This window comes from Pagrus major, chromosome 7 (genome assembly GCF_040436345.1).
Source record: "Pagrus major chromosome 7, Pma_NU_1.0".
NCBI classification, from domain to species: domain Eukaryota; kingdom Metazoa; phylum Chordata; class Actinopteri; order Spariformes; family Sparidae; genus Pagrus; species Pagrus major.
In genome coordinates, this window is record NC_133221.1 from 15,758,846 (window position 1) to 15,783,564 (window position 24,719).

At 39.4% G+C, this 24,719-nt stretch overlaps 2 protein-coding genes across 2 annotated transcripts; both read right to left on the reverse strand.

The window, feature by feature from the left end:
* Positions 1-345: 345 nt before the first annotated feature.
* LOC141000373 (pleckstrin homology-like domain family A member 3) lies at positions 346-3,835 on the reverse strand. The gene is made up of 2 exons (XM_073471081.1): positions 3,201-3,835; positions 346-946 (listed from the first exon to the last, which is right to left on the reverse strand). The coding sequence occupies exon 1, from the start codon at positions 3,646-3,648 to the stop codon at positions 3,211-3,213; it is 438 nt and encodes a 145-aa protein (XP_073327182.1). The 5' UTR covers positions 3,649-3,835; the 3' UTR covers positions 346-946; positions 3,201-3,210.
* Positions 3,836-5,020: 1,185 nt separating this feature from the next.
* Positions 5,021-13,611, reverse strand: LOC141000372 (cysteine and glycine-rich protein 1-like). Its single transcript, XM_073471080.1, has 6 exons — positions 13,366-13,611; positions 10,786-10,895; positions 9,051-9,219; positions 8,842-8,971; positions 8,662-8,758; positions 5,021-5,475 (listed from the first exon to the last, which is right to left on the reverse strand). Exons 2-6 carry the CDS (start codon positions 10,892-10,894, stop codon positions 5,399-5,401), a joined length of 582 nt encoding a protein of 193 aa, XP_073327181.1. The 5' UTR covers position 10,895; positions 13,366-13,611; the 3' UTR covers positions 5,021-5,398.
* Positions 13,612-24,719: the final 11,108 nt, after the last annotated feature.

The window sequence follows — 24,719 nt, forward strand, 5'->3', positions numbered from 1 at the left end:
ATGCTGAGGCCTTGCTGGATTTTATGCTGGGTGTGCACGTAAGCTTCTGTAGGTGAATGTGTGTGGGTGGATGTTTGTGTGCACATGCCTCAGGCTCACTCTGCTTCTCATTAGTCCTTCAAACAAAAGGTGTCCTGACTTGCACGCAAGAGCAGGAGAGTGATGCCACAGTGTTTGGGGTGTGTTTCCCAGAGGCTGTAACAGCAAGGTTACAGCACAACTGGAAACAGATGAGCTTAGCCATTAATAGTCAGAACCTAAATTAAATTGCAGCCTGCAAACTGCTTAGTTATTTTATGTTCCAGTGTGGAGAGCTGAAGCATTGTTCAAAAATAGAAAGTGAAATATTTCAGCAATGTCAAAAATTTATTTTATCTTTTAAAGAGTGTAATACTGTACATGGTTTCAGCAAATATATAGAATACAATATGCAATGAATAAGAGCAAAATAGTTATTCTTCATGATCAGCTTTAGAAAAACATGCAGATCTGTTCAGTCTTTAACAAACGTTTTCAAAACCAGTCACATGGTATTGTGTTTCCATCAAAACTAAGCACGACTGAAGAAACAAAGTGACCGCTGTTTCAGCGACGTCAGAAAATGATGTCCAAAATAGAAGATATTTTTGAAACATCAAGGCACAAGGGTTAAACAGTGTCCCAGCTCTCCAGTTTTTCTCCAAATGACACCATCTTTTCCTCATGCGGCAGTCTCAACAGTGACCTCAAGCACTGAGGTCATGACTGAAAAAAACACTTTCATCCACGCTTAAAATATTCCTATAGGAGATCAAGACATGAGTGTGACTCCTGCTCTCAGTCCTTTAATCCATGTTTGCTGATGGCCTTTCTGCACAACCCATCATCACCACGGAATCAAGCCAATGGATGTGGCGTCCTCTACCCTTCTCCGCTCTGATTGGTTCACTCCCCAGAAGAAGAAAGGCTTGAAAAAAAAGAGGAGCAGATTTTTTAATATTCAATTGTTACTGGGGCAGCTTAAAGTGCATTTGTGGTGAGTTACATTACACTGTTACCACGGCTACTAAGTTAATTTGGGCACTTGACTACTGCAGCTCTCTTAAGGAAGCATCGCTGTGGATTCCTGGACCGTGAGCTCATAGTTCAGACTTACACACTCAGTTCATGAACATTTGAGATTTCAGTGACCGGTTTCAGTAAATAACACTGTCGTCATGTGACGCTGCTGACTGTGTCCTCAATATGGAAAAGTATGGCTCTGTTACCACCAAATGCCCAACTGTCTTTATGTTGGATAAAAACAGAAGGTTGTAGGTTTGTGTGCGTGTTTGTGTGTGTGTGTGTGTGTGTGTGTGTGTGTGTGTGTGTGTGTCCATGTGTGTTTAAAAATACTTGGCTGCCTAGTGAGGGAGAGGCAGGCAGATGTTATTTTGGAGGCTCACATTGCATCGTAATTATGTCCTCAAGTGAGAGTGGGTTTGTGTTCTAAAAGGTCTGTGGTGCGTTTAAGGCCGATGACCGCAGTGGGGAAAAAACTGACATGACTTTCACTCCACAGTGGAACATGTAAACACTGAGGTGGTACTTGTAAATAACCTTTAGCACTAGCTTAGCTTGAGGCTTGAGTGCCACCTCATTCCTCAAGAGTCTGGATGTTTTCATTCCATCCAATCACTGCATCAGCTTGTTACCATTAGCACCCTTTCAACCACAGAGGGGGAGGTCGTCAGTGAAGTCAGCGGCTGAACTGGTTGGAGCTTTTTTTGGGTCTCTGATGGCAAATGGTTGAGGAACTCTAACAGACACGACCTTCGCCCTTGAGGTGTTTGAGTGATGCTTTGATTTGGGTTTCACTGTCGACCTCTGTGACACAAAGTTGTTACTGCGAGTAAATCTGAGACATTCCTAACTGTCTTCAAATCATATTTAAAATACTAACTGGACTCACTAAAATACTGCAAAAATTCGAACGCTGTGAAAACTAGTAGCCTTAGGTAATGAATTTGATCTGTAATCATTTTATTTGTATTCATGTTTGCTTGTTTTGGTGTTTTTTTTTTATTCTTATGTTTTGTTTATATGTGATCTCTGAACTACCTCCAGCAGTTGTTGAAACCTTACCTGTTGTAAGTTGTATTGTATAAATAAAGTTAAAAAAAAGAAAAAAGGAAAGGAAAACAAGAAAAAAGGGTGGGTGGGAAGGTGCTGTGCCTCACTGACCAAACCCAATATAAATTAATATATAAATAAGCTGAATAAGCTAATAAAAAGAACACTCATTAAGTAATTTGACTACAATTTTCAATTACATGTAAATTTACCATCTATTTTTAATACATAAGCTCAATGTAAAGGGTCACATTTGAAACGTTTTTTTATCATGTTGAGCCAGTGTGTATAAATTAAATAACTAGATATGTGATTTATCACAGGAAATGTATTATGCATAATTAAATACCCTGTAAACTTTAGTAATTGAATTTACTTTTTTTTTTAAAAAGTCAAGAAACTGGTTAACCCAAAATTAAAGTAGACTATTACGTTTAAGTTGTATGAGCTAAATAGTTTTAACAACTTAAAATTATTAGTCTCCTTTACTTGGTAAATTTGAGGTTATTGGTTGCCTCAATTCTTTGTCAGATTTTATAGTTTAATACTTAAAAAAATAATACAATAAACACTAGACAGACACATTATGTTAAGTTATCCAATTGATTTACATTAACTCAACATGAATGAAAAACTTTGCATTGAATGTGACACTTTCCATTGAACCTTTATTATAAGATTACACGTTTCCATTAAATTAAAGGTGCACTGTGTAGTTTTGGGAAAGAAATTTTTATCAGAAGAGAAAGATCTTCATTGACGATTCTTCGTTTGTTTAGATTGGTCTAAACAAACGAGCTCTCTTTGTGAATAAACAAACTGTTCTTAAAGGACAACACAATTTCATACTGTTTTACTTTGTTTATACGTGGCGGACCCTGCCACCTTTCTAGCTTCGAACAGTATAACGGGGGACTTATTTTCCTCTGAGTACAGCTTGTTTATTCAGTTATGGAAAAAACTAAATATTTCTGAGTGTGTATTATTGTTTGAATTTATTCTCCAAAACTACATAGTGCCCCTTTAAAACAAACTTATTTTTTTGAGTGTATAGGCTACATTCTGAAGACAGCCCCAGCCTATTTCACCTCCACCCCATGAAGGCTCACCTTGTCCAGGTCAGAGCTCCTCGTCCTCCCCGGTGCTGCCCAGGTGTGATGTGGACAGGTGCCTCTTCCGTCCAGTTTGCACGGCCTGCAGGTTCTTAAAGCGCACCAGCGCCAGCGCGATCTCCGCGTTCCAGGCCGTGCCGTCCTGCGGACACCGAAAGTCAATCTCCTTCCCCGTCGCCATCACCACGGTGAAGTACACCAGCCCTCGCTTGTACTCCACGCAGTCCACCGTGACCATGCGCTCAAAGCGGAGCTCCTTGGCTTTGGAGCTCCACGCCGAGCTTGGAGCATCCCCACCACCTCCGCCGCCGCCGCCGCCTTTGCAGTTGTGCAGGCGCAGTCCGTCCTCTGTGAGCACGCAGCGCTTCTTCTTCCACAGCTGGAGGAGACCGCTGCTGCGCTTCTCCAGCAGCCCGTCCCTCATCACTTTGACCGGCAGAGACATGGCCACGCTCAGCCGAAGTCTTCATACAGTGCTGCGTCTCAAGGTCAATCCATTAAATACACATGTCACACATTACTATACCTGCGTCAAGTGTTCCTCAGGAAAACATGACCGGTGTGGGCTATGACATGAGTGGTGACAGTGTGTTCCAGTCTGTGCGCACTGACAGCACGCCGTGGAGGATGGCAGGCTGCTCTGCCTGGATATGTTTGAACATGCCCGGCTCCTCTGTGGACTTTCTCCTCTTCAGCCAGCACCCCGCCTCCTCCTGCTGCCGGCAGGAGGAGTGTGTGTGTGTGTGTGTGTGTGTGTGTGTGTGTGTCAGACTGTTGGATTACACAGCACTCTGTGTCAGAAATACAGGTAGGTGGGTGTACCCATCTCCCACTGAAGCCTCACTGCACCTTTTCAGAAACACCTGCCACACACCTGACAGTATAAATAAACTGGAAAAGTTTGTTAACTTCCCTTTCAAGTTCCTAAAAAATGTTTTTTCTCCCGTCTCTCTTTTAGAGCTGGAATGTGAGTGGGAGGCAGAGAGTGGATAAAGAAGTGTTGCAATGTGTGAGGGAGAAACAGAGCAAGAAGAAATGTTTTTAAGTAGATAAATAAATGAATGATTAATCAGCCAATCACTCATTATTTTTGTAAACCATTTCATCTGTCTACTGTATTTGAAAAGGGGGAGCCGACTCGAGACGTTGGTTTGATGACTTGCAACTTGACTTGACAGAAAATAAAAGATCGGCTACTGCAGGTGAGACTGAAGTATTTTGGGGGCAAAAAAAAAAAGACTTGCACTGGGACTCAACTTGACTTGACGCAACCTGTGACTTGACCTTGCCCAAGAAAAAATGACTGAAGACTTGCTTGAGACTTGGACCAAATGACTTGAGTCACATGTTTGATGAAAGGCAACTGAATGCAATGATTAAACTACAATTAAGAAACAGTTTTTAGATTTCTATCACCTTTTAAAGCCCACGTCACTGTACTGTATTAACCCCCTATTAAGGGAAACCTAATTATTTATGACATTTAATAAAAACTGAAGTGTCATTCTTCACATTCTTGACACAACATGGCTCTCACATGACAGCCTGGTGACCTTTGTGGGTGGAGTGAAGCTGTAATTCCCCTACCTTTACAAGATACCAGGCTTTTTGTCTCAGTCGCAGCATTGTGATGTGTCACTGTAATGTTATGAGAGGAATGGATGCAATGTTTGTGTCATGAAACTTAAAGCTGAACAGTACCTTACAAACTGCTTTACTTCCCTTTTCCTTACTTACACACACACACACACACACACAGTTTCACTCACATGTTCTAATGTCATTTTTGCACCAATTAATAAAAACCGACACTAAAATCAGTATATTTACATTTTATTATGATTTTCCCATGTGGAAAGCAGCACATTTGAACAAGCAGCGCTTACTCTAATACATAAAGACTATTGCTGAACATTCATTTAAAAGCCTCACAATAAGAAGAGGATGATAAAATTCAGTTACAGCAGTGTGCAAACCAACAATGCAGTATTGTTTAAGCATTAATGTTTACCATAACAGCGTTAATAATCACCTATAGCCAATGTGAGACTATGATAATGTTATCTTTTCCACCGTACAGTCTATAATGCAGCTTTTAATCAAGCATGTGTCCCTGGGGTGCATGTGACCAGGCAGCGGTCTGCCCCCTGCAGGATGAACACGGTAGTGCAGCATGTCGACGAGCTCAGCGGTCCCTACTGAGTGTGAGCCAGCGCTCCAGCTCCAAGTCCGTACCCGAAACCTTTGGGGCCAAAGTTTTTACCGTAACAGGCTGTTGGAAAGAAAGGTAATGTTAGCAAACGTGGTATAATATCAGCAGTATATCCCCAAATAGCTAACAACAGTAGGGGTTTCGCGTCAAAGCTAGGTTAGCTAAAAAGCCTTTACCTTTATGCCTTTACTTTTATCTAGCTAGCAGTGGGTTTCGTTTTTCAAAATCATTTTCGTTACCTTAAAAGTGTCTCCTTTATATGTAATTATATGTTGTTTTAGGATCACGACAATGTCTTTGGAGATATAACTCACTGCTGGATGATTGGTAAAATAAAAATAGTTGGGCACTGTTTGACTGAATCACAGTGCTGAGGACACAAGTAGTGGAGGCTAACGTTAGCTAGCCAGCTAAGCATCTCCATTTCCTTTAAAGAGACTTGGGAAACAAGAGATTTCTAAGAGCAGGGTGAAGCATATTTATTTTTCCACATGGACAGTGTGAGTCATTGAGGATTCTTGAAATAAAGAAAAACATTTTCACACAAGACATTTTGACTTATAGCAGGAAAAGCACAGGTGGTTATGAATAACTTCAGTGATGGGACTGTTCAATAGAGGGGTGTAGGTATGATGTATTTTTGAAGAAATGTTCAGTGAGTGAACATTGACAGTACTTATTAATTATTAACACCTGTGCTTTTCCAGCTTTGACAAGTCAAAATGTCTGCCTTAAAAACAGGTTTTAATGACTGCCCAGTGATATGAAATGTCCTTTATTAATGCATAAAGGCTAAAATGTCAGACACTAGGCTTTGAATAAAATTTAGTATGTGCAAGATTAGTTTGCAAAGAAGTATAGAAGAGCTTTTACAGAAACTTGTGTTGGGCTATTTGCTTTCCTCCTTCAATGTAAAATTAGTTAAATTCTTTTAATTAAAGAATGAAATACTAGAACCACAGCTATGTTGCAATGCTGCAGCGATAATCATTGTAAATTAAGCAACAGCCTGCAAAAAATGTTAAACATTTAGCAAAACTGGTGTATTCTCACCACTGGTCATGCTCTGTGAGGCAGAGAAGTACACTTCTACACTGTCTGACTCTGGTCTGTGGAGTACTAAACCAAAATGGCCAATTTGTTCTATATTGAATACATATAAAAACTTTAAAGGAGTTTAGCAATAGAAACAAGCTTTTTTGTTATTCCTGGCTATTTTATTTTTGGGAACAGGATGTTATTCTTATGTGTTAGGGGGCCCTCTGGTGTATTCTTGTGTTTATTACAACTCGGTCACCCAGGCCGCCAACATAACAGCTGTTGATTTACTCTCACTTGAGACTAAAAATGTGAGTTTTGCCTTCAGTCATTTCCCCCCTAATTTAGGCTGTGCAGTGCTGCCCTTTAATAGCCATGCTGTATACATTGTGTGATCTGTATTAAGTGTCACCGCTATCACATCTCTTTCAGACAAAGGCACCCAGAATGGATCAACACAGTTCATCCAGCCTGGCTCCACCACTCTGGACCAGCACTGAAAACAGGTCTGACACAAGAACTACTCTATTGTAAAACTATTATATAATTACTTGTACCTTAAAATACATAATATTTTGGCCTCTCAACCATTAATCAATTCTCAGAGTGGACCTGAACATGGTTGCAAGTATACTATGTGACTATATTTCCATTAAGAGACCAAAGTAATAAAATAAACAGAAGGTCCCCTGATGGGTTGTGAAAGTACTGCAGGTGGGTTGCAAGAAGTCATTTACAATAAATAAATGAATAAAGTGTTCTAACATTTTAAATTTTGTAATTAAGTTTGAATTTAATTTAAAATATTTATGATGAAATATTTACATTTAAAAAATGACAAAATATATAATGTTATTAGTTTAACTGGCCTAAATTTATCTGGTGTTGTGTTGAAGTCTGTTTCCTACTGATACGTGTGCTGTCTACCAACCTTAATCTGCACTGCTGAGTGGCATTGCAGGAAATATAATTATGACAGTAGGGCAAAACTATCTGACATTTGCATGTGTTGAAAGTTTACAGACTGTTACATGTATCTGGGTGGATCACTAATTTGCACTGCATTGCCCTAGGTCCACTTTGACATGGAATTGTTGTTTATGATATAAGACTTAAAAAAGGGAACAACTTCATCTTAGTCTTGAGTTTTGGTCAGAGTTGTGATTATCTACAATGTTGAACTTTCACTTGCATAATAGTTCAAGCTTTTAGAAAACATATTTATATTTCGTATAGATTATTTGTAAGATATAGGACACACATACGCAAAATATGGCCGGGGGGCGTCCTCAAAAAATAAAACAGTCTCCAAAAAAGCAATAAGAAGTGGCCCCGTTAAAGAATCTCAAGGCGAGCGACTACAGTGAGTCTTTATTGCTATTTAGCTTGATTCCAATAGAGGGTGCTGTCTTCATTTCAATTGGACAATAGGCCTGAAGTTGACTCTTACTCACCTCAAGTGAAAAGCTACAATAGCGGTCGCATTTAATTTAATGTCCTTGAGCAGTTGTCAAGATGGAGACATGACTGAACTTCATCAAGTCACGTTACAGATGACGACTGACTGATAAACACCTGTCCTCTGTGCTGCGCAATTTCAACATCACACATTACTCTCGACTGTGATGGTCTTGCAAAGAGAGGTGTCAACTTTACGCATTAGGCTAAATTACTTGCTAGGCATTGCTTTTCATGTTGTCATTCATAAATATCTTACAGTTATAATTTATTCTCATAGGTTAGTTACAGTTACATCTGTAAAAGAGACAATAAGTTGATGTGGTCTTGTACACAAAGTATAAGACGACATGTTTGTTCATGAATAGTAAATAGTAGCCTGATCTTTTTTCATTCAGTGCTGCATCTGGTACTGAGAATTAGTTTAGTAATTATGTGTTTGTTTTTATGTTTGTTTTGATTCAGTTGTCCAATTTGTGGCACTACGCTTACATTTTGTAAGTCAGAATGACCCTCTAGAAAAAAATGTTGCCCACACCTTGTATAGGAGACGTGTGTGAAACCACGTTCACAGAGCTACGTCTTGTGGTAGCTGTGACAACCAGACAATACTCATGACAACAGTTTGGTATAAACAGGTCAAATCTGTGTTGAAGAATGCTTGTGCAGTACCAAATACAGGTTGCTATTTGATTGTTTAGCGATATATTATGATTCATATGAAGTGAAGTGAAGACAGTGGGGTTTTACCTTTGCAGTAGATCTCTCCATCCTTGTCAGCTAGTGTGGTTGACTCAAGGCTCTTCTTACATGTGGCACAGGTGAAACATCCACTCTTATGCCACGACTGTAAATAAATAGAGATCCATTTTCAAACAGATGTGCTTTTGAGAGCATGCATATGTACAGTATGTGTACGTTTTTTCTTACACTCCCGGCTCCAATCACTTTCTCAGCTGCGTAGACGGACTTGCCACAGCGAGGGCACTTATCTGCCCCTCCAAACTTCTGAGCCAGCTTGGACGGGTTTGGGTTGCTGGTGGGACGATGAGGAGCAGGTCTGATGAAGACAGAAAGAGATAATGCTGACACAGGGCCTTATAGAGCGATCAGAAAGTGTGTGTTTGTGTGTTACTCACTCTTCATGTGTAATGCCCAGAGACTCTCCCTTGTCGGTGCTGAGGGTCCCTGCTCCCTGGCCATAACCGTAGCCTTTTGGTCCATACTTCTTGCCATAGCACGCCTTGCAGTAAACTTCATCCATATGAACAGCAACAGTTGTACTGTCCAAGCTCTTATTGCACACCACTGCACAAACACACATACATATATTATTGTTTTGCATATCTGCATGTGCTTGAGCACATGTGTTTAGATAAGCTCATATCTGTTTCCTTAAATGGAATGGTTCTGTCGAAGAAAAATGTTCTCATCTAAATTCCTTCACAGGAATGTTCGATTACAACACAAACGCAAATAACTCCCTTCAGAACTCCATGAACCTTCATATTTTTCAAATTAGGGCAGAGAAAGAGTTTTTTTATTTTCTTTATTTTAATGCACTTCTTTTTTTGGTATTATTTTTTAACAGTAATAATGCATGTTTTCTAATTTTAAGATCTTGAAAAAAAGTGTAGATAGATTCTCTTGCTGGTGTAGTTTTTTGTCTCAGTGGCTAACTGCCTAAATATGGAAGGTGGGGGCCGAACTATGGCTTGTTAAAAAATAGCCAGTGATGGAATGAAACAAAGTACAATTTACCCAAATACTTTTGATAAATTTAGTTACTAGTTACTTCAGTTACTACTTGCAGATTCATATTATTTTATTGTTTATAGGCTAGTAATTGTGACGTGTTACCAATCAGATAGTGTTGTGGACAGGACATTGTGTGAGAGTTCTAACCGAAAAATCACAGATACCAATAATAGAAAAAATGGTGAATATCAGCGTCGGTAATCAGTCAGGCCTATAATTCATCTACCTCAAAAGTATGATTTGACACAATACAGGAATAGCTGCTCTAATTGCGCAATAGATGGAATCCACCTATGTCAAACTGGAAGATCGTCTTTGAACAGAGGAGGTGGCCTACGACATTAATTATCACCCACGGTTGTTCCAGCTACAATACAGTACTGAGCTCCCTCCCCAGACAGCCGAACAACCATTCACACCTGGGCTCACCTAGCCCGAGCAACCCACATGAAGGCCGGTTGGGTCAACGACCCACAAGCGGCCCTAACGACTCTGAAACTCACAGAGAGCTCACACGTGTCCTTAACGACTCTGTAAGGACACTCCCGAACAGATATTGAAAGCTTGTAACTCCCCTCCAGTTAGTTAGAACTGAAGAAGCCTCTTGGATGAGAAGTGAAACATCTTCAAGAAACTGAAACACATCCAGTTGCTTATCATCCAGCACTTAGAATTACTATGACCTGGATGACTGAGAACCTTCATCAACATATCATAACAATCAGATATCGTTGTCCCATCGGTGGGACATTGTGTGAGAGGATGCTGTATCAGAGCCAAAATATCACATTTTTAAATTAGTTTATTTTATCGGTAATCTGACTGATCACTGATACAGATAATCGGAAAATGCTGACTATCGGCCCGGTAATCAGCCAGGGCCGATAACCGGTCTACCCCTACTCATAAGTATTATGTCATGTAAAATGCTACAACACCATCTTTATTTTAGGTTATTACTACACCCATGCATTTACATTTTTTTCTTTGAGAATAGAAGAACCAACAGTTTACATAAGGTCAGTGTTACTTGTGACAAATAAATAATGCAAAGGGACAAGAAGTTCAGCGGTTTCCGAATTGACAATGACAGGAAGTAGCAAAGAGTTGACTCACTGCACACGAAGCAGGACCTGTGGAAGCTCCGGCCATCACAGAGTACTTCTTCTGCGAAGTAAACTATCTTCTGACAGCGGCCACACTTGTTTCCTCCTCCTAATGGCATCCTAAAAATATGCATGCAGCATGAACACAGGGATTTTTAACATTTTACACACTATAAAGATATAGCACGTCAACAAAGACACAGAAAAAGTGGTTATCTATGTTTCAGAGCAAGGTTACAGTGAGTAGAAAGAGACAGACTGTGGCTAGAAGGGCACACAATGTAAATGCTATTTTCTTGACCTGGTTTAAAGTCCTGAAACTTACATGTGGAACTAAATAGACAAACAAATGGGTGAAAGAACTAATAAATTCCTTTTAAGAAACTCGTTTAAATATCCACATTTAGATGCCTGTAATTTTGGCTTTGTCAAGCCAGACCCAGAGACTGCAGTTTCACTCCTGCCAACTTTCTGTGGCTTCTGTAAAGCAGCAGTAAGCCAGCAGTGGGAAAATACAAGAAGAGTTTTTCGTACACTGACATGAAAGTTGCTCTCTCTTGAAAAACCAAGAAACAGTCGGAGTGGAAGCAGTGTCAAAAACTGTGACTTTCTGAGGTGTATTAAAGTGGGTTGGATGTGAAAGACCCTGGCATCCTGCCTATTTCTACCCAGTGTGTTTCCTAGCATGACCCTCCCTGTCCATTCTCCCGTTTCCACATCCACATTCCTGAGTGTGTAAACCCTCCCACCTCCCTGCCCCTGACTCCCTGCCCATCTGTCTCACTCTCCGCATCACTTCTGCGGACTGTACCTCTTCATCTGAGTTGTACATTTTTTCTGTTAGGCTGGATATATGTTGAGGAAGCAGCTGCTCCTCTTTTTAGTGATAGTAAGTGGAGCTGAGAGCAGAGTATGGAAGTGTAGGGCCATTTCCTATCAGCCTTTCTATTTTTAATGCAATATGCAGCATATGATTGTAATCTCTCTCTCAACAACACCCTAAAATTAAACATAACTTCCTTACTGCTGACACCAGAATGGTACTTAATGTGAATATGAGCTCATTGAATGATATTAAATCATAGCCCAGAGTGAGGTAATGGGTGGGGTGGTTTGTGTCTGGCAGGCTGCTGCACTGTGACTTTCCGTCATTATAAGCAGAGACTGATTCGGACTATTTCTTGGGCTATTCAAAGGCCACACATTGAAATCTTAATAGACTTTTTGGGAGAATAAACTGCGAAGGAAAAGTTCTGCAGTTTAATCTAAATGCTATCTAAGACCGAACAGGAATGGATGGCAAATATTATACCTGGTGATGTAAATGAGGTACATTTATATGTTGTTGTTACATAAAAATCATTTATGCAAAACAGTAGGAGCTCACATATTCAACTTTGCAGATTATATACATACACAAGTTACTCTGCCACGGCAAGTTAATTCATGTGAAACCCTCACGTAAAAACCTAAAATTAGATTTAGATGGTTGTTTTTGGTATGCTTTCAGGGTCATAAGTATCAAAAATTGAAGTGAAACAATGTTGATAAGTCACAAACTGACCAGCCCAATCACAGAGGAGAAACAGTGCAGAAGCAGGAGAATTGAAGGATGTGAAACATAGAGGAAATTGACAGGCCTTGATTAGAAGAGTGATGCTGGAAAGAATTCATAATAACAGCCACACAGACACCAATTGGTATTTTCATGATTATTTTCATGTAAACGCTCACAGTTTGTATATTCTGCAGTCTTGGAAAAGAGGCAAGAGTGCCAGTAAAAGTTGAAATGTCAGGAATATTTTTGTACCAGGCATTGGTAGAAAGAAAAAAAAGAAAGAAAGAGGGAAATAACAGCTTTCCAGCAGCCCAGCAGGGAAAAATGTGACTTTAAGTGGTAAGGCTAACTCTTTCTTGTTGTTTTACAGCAATTCTACAACAGAAAAAGAACAGAAACAACAGAGAAGTTTGGACGTGAGCTGAATGTCATGATGTGAAGACTCAACTCACAGCTGCCAGCTTCAGGACCATGTGTGTAAAGCAGAAGGTGAGAAACAACAGGATATGTTGATAATGGTGGCTCTGCGAGTTTAGACATGTAGGGACTCATGCAGTTATACAGGAATGCTCAAATAAAACAGAGTGAAGTAAGGAGCGTAAAATCAGGAAGTGTGATCATGAAGTAGAAGTGACTGCATGTGACATCTGTGTGATCTATGATGACATTAATATCAGAAGGAGTTGTTTTTTTGTACTCTATATTAACTTCTGCACTTTGTTGGTGCCCACGCCAGAGAGCATAAAGACCTTTGCATACCCTGTTAGGTTTTCTTGTACATTAGTGTTTCTCATTGTGTTACCGTTTAACTACACACCGATACCACTTTGCAAACTCTAATGCATGATAGCTGTTCAAACAAAGGAGTCTCCTCTGGCCTGACTCACACCAGAGCTTAACAGAGAATACATTTACATTGTGACAGAGTGTTTTTCCCGTCATGCATCGGCTGAAAGAGTAGGAAATTAGATACAGCGAGATAAAGAGAAAGCAGGAAGCATAAACTGTCTGTGGTAAACTAACATTACATACCTGCAGTTTGTAGGTGCTGTCAATCAGTGAAGATGGACGTACGTTTGACTCCCTGATCGGAGTGGTGTTAATGCAGCACTGAGGTAGTTTCAGGAAAACAGCAGTCTGAAGTCAGGTGGAGGAGTTGCAGTTGCAGTCTTCCTGACTAACCAAAGTGTAAGACTTGGTTAGTCCAGTGATACAAATAAACCCAGAGAGAGTCGTTGGTATGTGCCTCTCCACTCGTCTACTCTTCCAGATGTGCTGAAAGGGAGGAGCTTTCTTTGTTGCTGCTATAGTCTGCAAATGTCCTGCGTGTTGAGGAACAGGGGAGTTTCTGACTGACTGGCCGAGAGAGAGAGAGAGAGAGAGAGAGAGAGAGAGAGGTGAATGGGGAGGGAACTTGCATTGTCAAGCTGTATACTGCCGTGAACAGTGAAATGTTTTATTGACACTAAGAATTAGAGCTAGGAACAGTGTAAAAGGAAGATAAACACACATTAAACATTAAAGCAGGTCAAAGACATGATACTTTGTGCGAACAGAACAATAAAAGTACAAGAGTATGTGTAATATTGGTGCAAGAGCACTCACATTTGAAAGGCTTGAATTCCTACATTTTAAAGGCACTTCCACGCCCGTTCCTCTCCTTTTGTTTCAGATTGCTGCAAGCTAGAGATGGGAGAATCAAAGATTTTATCGCAGATGGAAAACAGTCACAATAAGTTGATTGTGGTGTGGTTGATTGGGATAATCGTCTATCAAAATAATCGTGAATATCCTCACATGGATGACTTCAAAAAGCTGTTTAGCTCACTGATGTACAGTCCTTTATTGGTGTCCTGATTTGTTTTGAATTGCCTAAGATAATCCTGTGGACATGTTTGTGTTTGTATTTCCCTGGGTGAGACAACTTTCAACTTTGGACAGTAAAGTTATTTTGATTCTAATTTGTCAAGTCTGTCAGCATGGCTGAAGTTATAGCTTGTATCCCAGACAAAAACATGCTTAATTGAATGTGTGCAAATACTTTGGATTCCAAACTAAAAATTGCAGATGAGGGTACCACCCTTTATTTATCCTTTATTTGTGCAGGGGGACCTTAAGATTTATAATTGCTTATTTAAGATTCTTTGATTGATTGTTGTATCTGTGATGCAATACAAATATTTGTTTCTTAAATAAAATGTAAGGTTAAAGTGATTTCAGTATGTTTTAGTGCAATTTTATTTTTTGTTTAACTGTTTTAGGAATATTTTGATGATTATGGGGATAATATCGTGAATCACATTACATACATTTTTGATTTGATTACAAAAGCATAACCTTGGTCTCCTCCAAGATTTCTTTAATCAGCAATGTGAATGGGTGAAAGTAAGTGTAAACACTGAACTTTCCAGCTGACAACATCAGGAATGATCTTAAATGTCTCTTGATGTCTTTCTTGTTTGACTATGGGTTGTTTTATCCTATGAGCAAGTAAATTCATCACACTATCTTTTTTTTTAATCTGTCTAGAGGTTAACCTTTAACAGATAATCAGTTTGAGGAGTCAAATGGTAAATCAGCTGTTTTCCCTCTTACACAGTAAGTAGGACGCCATCTCAGAGTAATTCCAGCCTTTGTACTTTATCACCACAAGCTTGAATGACCTTTAGGGACTTGCTAGTAAAGGTCACTCATATGCTCAATGGATGAGAAAGCATTAGTAGAAGTGGAGTGAAGAGCTGCTTGTCATCAGAGAAAGCAGAGTGGACACAACAGTTCACCTCTGCTACCATCATGTGGTCATTGATGGTACTCAAAAAACTAGTAGGTTCACATACGAACAGGCATTTAAGAAGCTGTAAATATCCATCTTTTTTCTGTTGTAGATGAGTATTCAGTTATAAAAGAAAAAATGTACAAGACTTAAGGATGTAATGTAGTCAGTCTAGTTAGTGTGGTTTTCTCAGTGTAAATACAACTAAACAACCTCGACAACATTGTGATTTATTATACATATTACAACAAGTACACACACGGGAAAGTTCAACATATTCAATCAAAGTACATTTAAAGTGAACATTATTGCACTTCAGACACAGCCAAAACCGCTGTAACTGGTTGATATGCATGCACACAAATCTTGATGAAATGCATTGTATGCTGTGTAATGCCTCGGCAGCCTCAGCTTCTCAAAACATGTTAAAGCTGTCGGGAGCCTGGAGTCTACTATTTCCACCTTCATCTCTGTGGCCGGCAGCTCCCATCCTATCCAGAACTTTACGAGGCTCTTTAGCTCAGCTGACGACGCTGTGTAAAAAAAGTAAGAAGAAAGAATCTGCTAGCGAAAATGCTTAATTCTTAAAAAGGATATCTCAGTGACAATACTCGTACATACCATTTTCAATAAATGCTTTCAAGTAGCCAGATACTCGGCAAACATCTGTGACATCGGAATTGTCTATGTCTTCTACTACTTTGTAGCTCTCAAAGATGACCGTGACAGATGATGGCCATATGATGCAATCCAGGATCATCTGAAATCACATGTAGCTCCAGTTGTATTCAAAATAATATACAATCCTCTTAGTATTTGATATTGGTGCAATGTACACTGACATTTGAATGAATCTAAACTCCTTGACAGTGGCTGTTTACAATTGACAATTTGATTTAAAGTTCTTGTGAAGGAAAAGAAAATAGGCAAATCATACTGTATGTTTTTTCAAAGTTCGTCTAATAAATAACACTATACTCAAATAAGTAGGGATGCTCCGATCAGGGTTTTTTGCCCCCGATACGAGTCCGAGTCCTTTGATTTTTGAGTATCTGCCGATACCGAGTCCCGATCCGATACTCTTATAATACATTTAAAAAATTAAAAAGATCGAAGAAAACTATCCAAGGTGTCCCTTATTTTTTATTATATTTTACCACCCCTCGATATCCCAAATTTACATATCTGACAGTTTGCAACTGCATCGTTCTCGTCACTCACTTTAAAATACTTCCACACAGCAGACATGGTGCGCCACAACTCGCCACTCCGCTTCAAAACAAACTGGCGTGCTGGTCTTCTGCGCATGCGCATGTCGTAAACGGTGGTAGTAAATACTCATTTTATTTTTTTTATTTTGAATCACCAGTAGCCCATATATCAACAATCTAATACAAATAATGACTAAATAAATATATATAAAACCGATCTCTGATCGGGTCGTAACGTCCGAGTCCCGATCGAGTCTTCAGTGGCGTGATCGGCCCCGATTTCCGAGTCACATGATCGGATCGGTACAACCCTACAAATAAGTGACAGTTATTTGCAGCAAAGGATTACTTTTAAGGCTCATTAGCTCCCTTCCCTTCCAAAAGTGTTGGTCCGTATCCATAAGCTTTGAGAAAACATGCAGAAATACGGACCAAATTAATGCAGAGTACGGACATAAGGATCTATCTATCTATCTATCTATCTATCTATCTATCTATCTATCTATCTATCTATCTATCTATCTATCTATCTATCTATCTATCTATCTATCTATCTATCCATCCATCCATCCATCCATCCATCCATCCATCCATCCATCCATCCATCCATCCATCCAACCATCCCACCCACCCACCCACCCACCAAGAGCATGAATGAGCTTTTAGATGTGCCCTGACTGCTGTACCTGTGGTGTGACTTGTGCTTCTGATTCCCGGGGAAAGAGGATTGGGATTACATCTCTTCTGTGAATGAGGAGTGTCCATAGCCCTGTTTCTTTTAAGCCTTTTCGGAATTGATCGATTTGACACGTTGTTCTCTCGATAACCTGCAATACAGGAGACAAAACACAATTTACACAAGATAAATCACGGCTACTCTTTCTGTATTTAAAAATGTAGGTTAATGAAGTGACACTTCATTAGCAGTTTGAAGACACCACTTTGGATCTTATGTTAATAAATGTTCTATGTTCTTTTGCAAATCCAAACACATACAGTAAAATTGTTTGGAGTAAAGCAGCAGTCCCCCTGATAAATCCTGAGCTCCATCAGAGCTGTAAAAACATATTTATTTCAGAAGATACAAGTTATGTTGAATATATTTCCTCTGGAGAATTTATAAGTTTAAGTATAAAGCAGTGATAGGTCTTCGGCATAGCCAGATGTTTTGAATGCATTACCTGACCCCACCAGCAATTATTAAATGTCTTCATATGTACATTATTTTACAGTTCCCAAAAATAGCTCTCTCTATATACTATAGGTGTTGCTGGAGCTTTTGACCTCTTTAGACCTTTTCCCTTCTCCACGCAACCTTGGGAGTAGGTGAAGTTGTGCCAAAAAAAAACCCTACTCTGTTTCTTCAAAAAATAGCTTTTCCAAAAATCTGCGAAATGTGAGTGATGTCACTTGGATACTTTAAAAACCAAAGGGCACTCAGGTATCTGGCTTCAAACGACAGAAATTTGAATGATAAAGATGTACTGTTCGATTCTGTTGCAGATGTCAGTGTAGAAGGACTTCTGATGGTTGTGGCAACAGAGGGTGAAAATTGTCTTGACAGATAAAGTGGAAAAAAATGTGCCCTTTTACTTGTAGTGCAGTTGTCAAGAAAGCAGACTTTGATGTCCTTTTTTTCCTGCTGACAGTAAGATGTCAACTCTAGGTGACAACATGGCCTTTACAGTAAATTGTTGAATGCCTGGCAGCGAAAAAGTGGCCTTTAGTGAGCCCTTATCAAGACTGTTTGAAAGACGTCTCTCAGTAATAGTTGTTAAGGACATAGTGAAATCATACTGTATCTTATCTAATGACAGGAGTCAGTGTGTTCAGCATTAGCATGGAGATATTAACCTGAGAAGCTAAAGTAGAATAAATAAAACGTTGACATTACAGCATGCAAGAGAAGCTTTCCATACAGCCATTTCCTATTGGTAGCATTTGGTGCTGGCAGGTCCCACGACAGGCAGAGTTGATTGATGGAGTCACATTCTTTTAATTCTGCATCTCCATCAAGCTGGAATAAAACATAATGAAACACATGTTTTATTGATGCAGCACACATAGAGTAAATTGCATTGGTTGCACTTTTATGATGCCGGGCTCAGTGCACTTAGTAACAGATGGAGCCTTTTAGTAGAAAATATAGGCCTCAATACTTTTCATGTTCACCATTTTCAGAACGTCACGGATGTCGAGGTCAGGGCAGTCTCGTAGTGTCACAGGAGTACTCTCCAACGAACCTCCAAAGAGAATGTGAATTAAGGCTGGGCTAAGTCCCGGGAAACTGGGGCCGCAATGCAAGAAGGAATGACCAATCATCCGGCCTGCAATGGTGAACATGTTATTGTCAAGCAGCTCATCTGAAACTGAGGGAATGAGGTGGTCGGGCTCACCCTCGAAGATTTGTGTGATGGCTGTACGTCCTGCAACAGTGATAAATTGAGAAGAGACAAGCACAAGGTTAATGACTGAAAAGAAAATTCATTCAAGAATGAAGATTACCTCTGAGCACTGTATAGTCAGAAAGTTTTACTGCTTTGATATTTTGATACTAGAACTTTTTTTGTTGTATTAGACCCATAGTTCACCTTACCAGATATCTGATAAGCTGTGTTAATTATTAGAAATTGCACATAAATTTATGTTTGTTAAAGGACTCAAACAATTATTCAATTGTCATCTGTTGATTGATCTGTAGATTTCTGCCTTCAGTAAATAGAGGCAAAGTCCCTCCCCTTCCGGTTTCCCTCATAGGACATTATGGTGGTTAATGGCGAGAGACACAAGAACTTTTGATCTTGTTTGAGTTGTGTCATGAATTACAAATATGTTGTTTGTCAAGTTTAAATATAAGCAGTTTGTTGTAAAGATAGTAAAGTATCATTTACTTTTATGTGAAACTACTCAGTGAACTTGTCTCGCACAATATACGTCACCAAAACCAAAGCATGGTCACCTCGGCACAGAAGAAGTAAGACAATAACTGCAGATATATGAAAGTTAATGCTAATATGCAGGAACAGCTCTTCAAGGTTTTGGACGACACTTTTCACTTATACGACACTTACACGACAGTCTTTCAAAGGATTATATTTCAATAGTTTTATGACAAAATGTGACTCTCTTGAGTTCAAAAATTGTATTTTAAATCAAAAAATTATTCGCCTTTTGCCACTAACCACCATGCATGTTTTTAATGAAATAAGGTCCCATGATAATCCAATAGAAAGGGAGGGACTTTGCCTCTCTATAGTCCGAATCAACATTGTTGGTTTGTATGTACGTTGTCATTGTGTCCAACCTAAGTTTATATGGAATCCACTTATAAGCTTGAAAATGACTGTTGAAATCACGTGACGATCGACCCCACTTCCTGATGCGACATCACCTGCGAAGAAACACACATTTTAATCACCAGACTGAGCAACACGATTATGTTACAAGTTAAAAGTAAAAATATTTAATTGACTACCTTGAAGCGTGCACGTGAGCGGTGAAGTCCACTTAACATTGTCTCTTTGGTAGAATGTGACTAAAGCTCGGTCTTGCTCCTCCTTGTCTTTTTTGATGTCCAGGCTCAGGCACAGCGTCTTTGAGTCTCTGTTGCTGTGGAGGAGGTCTTGTGAAAATAGCCAACCAGCTTGTTTTGGATCGGACACTGTTCTCCATTCTAAGACAGCACCAAAAAGAGCAAAACAAGAAAATAAAATAAGAACTAATTGAAATGTCCACAAATCAAGCCTTAAGGGACACTCGAATGACTTCATTACGAAGAAGATGAAAGAATCTTATACTGTCTGTGGTACTTGACATTTCTTCTGTTTCTTCCATTTCCATCGTCACTGACCCGATCATTATGGATAGTTCCAATGATCTGATAGAAAAAGATGGATAGTAAGGTTTAGGCTAAATGGCACATTCTTTAAACAGGTCGACTGTTTGTAAATGACATTCCTGTGTTTGAACAAGTCTGAACCAGAAACAAGACAATTTGCAAGGCGACTATTTTAGAGGTATGTTGCATTTCAGCTTTGTCATGTTTGGATCTGACCAATAGCAAGCATTTGTTTTTTACTTTGGATAATGAATTAAGTTGTGTCTATCTAAAAACCTTGCATTGATTATATAGTCATACTCCCTTACAATCTAAACTTAAAAATGGGATATTTTGATTTCTCGAAGATTTTGCTGTAAAATCTAATGTTGAACTATAATGTAGGCATTGAATAGTGAGATTAAACCTGCAAGGATATCGTCTTTGCAGGGTAAACTGAAACATGATCAGAAAGAAGTGACACACATTAAAGCAACATTATGTAACTTTTTTTTGCCTTAAAATAACAGCTTCAGAATCATGTTGATGGTACAGTGTCTTGTAATAGGGTGAATGGTGTGCCTGTCTCAGCCACTCTGCCCCCCTAACACTTGTTTCTGCACTATGTAACTTCAGTGAGAGGGTAGGATCACAGCGTTACATACATGTTTACTTCAAGATATAAGTGGGATTGAGCATTAAGCTTCTTGTGCAGTAATTTTGATTACATTTTTATTAATGATTAAATATTTAAAATATGGTAAAAACAACAATAAAAAAATTACACTGTGCCTTTCGCCCAACATTTACTCTTATATATGCTAAAATGAGTCAGAGAAAAAGATTCATGCAGGATAAGAAAAAGAAAGAACAAGTAATGGTCAGAGGGAGGTTGCAGCTGTGCTTACCTGTGAAGATCTTTAAGCAATGTCCCCTCTGTTTCCCTGTGTTTACTGTCAGTGCTGTTAGTGGGTGTGGATGAGTTTTTGAACTCCCAGTAGCCCCAGCTGGTTTAACTTGTCCGTACAGGAAGATAATCTGTAGGTTAAAGCAGAGGAGTCTGTTTCAGCCTAAGGCAGTTACGTGTTTAAAAAGGGATATTTGAAAGGAAACAGTCAACAGACTCTGGTTACATCTACTAACAGGTCACTGGATCCAATGTTTAAACTCAATATTACAAAACCAGTAACAAAATGCTACCAATTTTGCATTCATTACTTAATCATATCATATTACTCTGCTTTAGTTATAGCACACATCAATGCATGGAAGACACTATGGTGTTAGAGTGGTAAGTTCTTTTTTTAATGATTAATAGTTTATTGTTTTCACTGTGGACGAAACATAAGCAGACATTTAATCACAATTGACTGTAACAAATTTACTTGGAGCAGCAAAATAAGATTGAAACAATAATGAATACAAACATCCAAGATAGAAAAAATACAGGCAATTAAGACATAAAATAATAGAGGAAAACAACATAACAGTATAACAGTGATGCGTGAAATGCATGTTTGACTATTCTTACAAGGTAAAACCCTTAGTCATTCACATTTTCGTGTACTGTTATTTTTATAAGCTGGAAGCTGTTTTCTTGTTTTTTGGATAAATTGAGATTTTGACCTGATTATGGTTTAAGAGGTCAGGGGTTCACACAAAGTCATTACAACTAATCCTTAGCGGGTTATGAATGTGAACTACAAATCATCCTGTAATTGAAAAATGGTCTGTTGGTAGAGTAAAAGTCCTAAGAATCATCCAATCATTAGACTCCATTATCTCATGAATGTGCAAAATGTCATGGCAAACAATCCAATAGTTCTAGGTAAATTTTAGTGTGGACAAAAGTGGACGACCGATCAACAGACAGACAGAAGGACCGATAAACCATCATTGTCATCCTTAGAGCCGTATCCCTAACATGACTAGAAACAGGAATCAGTGTCTCTTCAAGTCTCTTCTGTTGTTTTCCAACTGCTGGAAAAGAGAAAGGGGTTATCCCCAAAGCCCTGGTCATCAACCCTGCCTATATTTGGAAACGCAAAACAGATCTTGTGTTTAGGTACAGTTACCTCGGGTTGGGTATGGGCATAGTTTACTATACAGAGAGTACTTTGGTGGAAACAGGGTTTATCTTTGTTAATTTGACCAGGTACTAGTTCAGGGTGTCTCTCAACCAGTTTTAACCCATATATGCTCCAGTCTTCTATGACCCTGAAAGAATGAGCAGGAATGAAGGGACACATAAATGATTTCCAAGACAATAACTTATCTCCAAATGCAGTGGAACAAACACACTTGAGCGGGAAAAATTTGTGGTTTGATTGTGGATGCACAGTGAGTTGAAAACAGACAGGCAGTTTCATCAATTAATTAAAGTCAATTAAAGGCCAAGACCGATTTTGTTTTAGCTGCTTCTGGTTCTGTACAATATATTGTATATTGTTATGGTTTCAGTTTTTGGTTTAGTTGTTTCCTGCTTTATTTTGTGGTTATATCCTCCTTGTGTCTTGTTGTCACTTTCCACTTCCTGTTCACATGTTTCTAGTGTTCTGTTTCCCTCCTGTGCTCCTCCCCAGCCTGATATCCTGTCTCATATCAGCCTCGTGAGCACTGCCCTGTTCCCAGTGTCTCTCCACCTGCACCTCATCCCCTTGTTAGTTTAGTTTGTATTTAAGTTTGTGTTGTTCCCTCGCTCTTTGTCGGTTTGTCTGTTCTGTTTCCCCATGTCAGTCCTGTGTCTCCCGTGTCCCTTGTATTCCCATGTTCCTGCCTGTGTTCCTGAGCTTCTGATTTTTTCTTCTTTTGGCTTTTGTAATTCTCCTTGTTTTTTGTGGATTTGCTGTCATGGTAGTTTTGTTTCTTGCTTTTAGGACTTAACTTTTTAGGATATTACACGTGACATATAATATGATACTCAGCTCTTTTACTAAACCTGGTATGGATAGTATGGATACTAGAGATCAACCCTAGCAGGACTGGTTCTTCTCAGTACCATTAACACCCTTTCTGGCCTTCCTATATGCAACCATTCTAATGTTAAATCTGTTCAGTCTTAAACCTAACTTTGGATTTAGAAGTGTGGCAACAAACCTTAACACAGAATTGGTAACTTCCTCTTTACTATATTAATATGTTTTTTTCTGTTTGTTCTTGAACAATGTGATTTTTTTTTTAATTACTTGATTTTACTTATCTCAGTGAAACTACACATCTGAGGCCCCTTGTTTCAGACAGCATGTTTGCCCCCCTCCATCCCTCCAGATGCCCCTCAGGGGCGACAGTAACACAAGTGTCCTATTGTCATAACAGCGTCTGTCTCATAGGGGGGAGGACATGCCCTGGGGGACATCAGAAGATTAGCTATGACATTAACCCCCCCGCCTCATAACACACACACACACACGTGCACACACACACACACACACACTCGTCCCAGACGCTTGCACGCTCCTACCCATAATCCCTCTGTTACAAGTCACTTCCCGTTTCATGAGCCACTGAGACAAAGCAACAGATCATGTGAGTGTGTTTTGTGCTTGTTGCTGACTTTGGAGTGTTTCACACATGGGAACTGGAAAAACAAGAGGGCAGCCTTGACATTAATGCCAGTATCTGGAGGTGAGCTATTAAGTGATTGCTGTCTATATGAGAAAGGGCATACTGTACTGTGTGTCCATGTGTGTGGGCAAAAGAGGGAGGGGGGTTATGTGTACAGTGTGCATGTGGTCTGTATGTGTGGGGGAGGTGCTGTGCTTGTTAGGCCATGTGCTGTGTCCTAATAGAATTTATTAATTTGTCATGGTTGATGTATTTACTGTATTTGCATACTGCAGTTTGTGCGGACACATTTTCCATTATTTATGTGTCTCTTTAGTGGAGACTTGCAGACCGAGTCACGTGTTAGCGCAGCCAGTCAATGCCTGATCAATATGTGATCAGCCAGAGAGCTTTTCAGCTGTACTTAACTGCAAGATCAAGACTGTAAAGACCCTTACTGACCATTATGTCTAATGATTGACTGAGCACACAAGAGGAAAACAAGTTGACCTTCTCAGAAATAACCCTGAAATAACTATCACTGAAGCTGTCAAATGTTTATTGCGAAAAGGGAGCATTTATAGGGCTTATTTCTGTTGTGTATCACAATCTTCATTAAATATTCAGCACTGTCCCTTATGTCAGTGTGTCAAACTGTAAGCCAGCACAGCAGAAATATGAGAAGAGGGAATAGATGGAGAAATGGAGAGAGAGTAAGAGACTGGGGCACAGAGAAAGACAGAGAGAACAAGGATTGAAAAGCAAAGAATGAAAAGACAAATCATAGAGTAGCCTGCTTCTTTTCCATTAAACTAAAAACAAACCCATTGACTGGATAAACTTTTATAAGCTCGGTCATATCTTTGGAGTTTTAATGAGGCTGCTATGAATGATGAAATCACAGTTTCACACCTCTGTCAGCAGACACCCTGACATTACAGGTTTCAGCAGTGTGTCTCAAGTTGAAACAACATTGTCCTCTGTTTTTAAACTGGATCCGATGATTTGAGCAGACTGGCTGCATGTGATGAGATTTTTACAG

Excerpts from the sequence above, each read along its gene's own strand:
- LOC141000373 (XM_073471081.1), bottom strand. The coding sequence starts at position 3,648 with ATGTCTCTGCCGGTCAAAGTGATGAGGGACGGGCTGCTGGAGAAGCGC.
- LOC141000372 (XM_073471080.1), bottom strand. The coding sequence starts at position 10,894 with ATGCCATTAGGAGGAGGAAACAAGTGTGGCCGCTGTCAGAAGATAGTT. Across the intron at positions 8,972-9,050 it reads CTGGGCATTACACATGAAGA|ACCTGCTCCTCATCGTCCCA; the intron begins GTGAGTAACACA and ends TGTCTTCATCAG. Across the intron at positions 8,759-8,841 it reads AAGTGATTGGAGCCGGGAGT|TCGTGGCATAAGAGTGGATG; the intron begins GTAAGAAAAAAC and ends ATTTATTTACAG.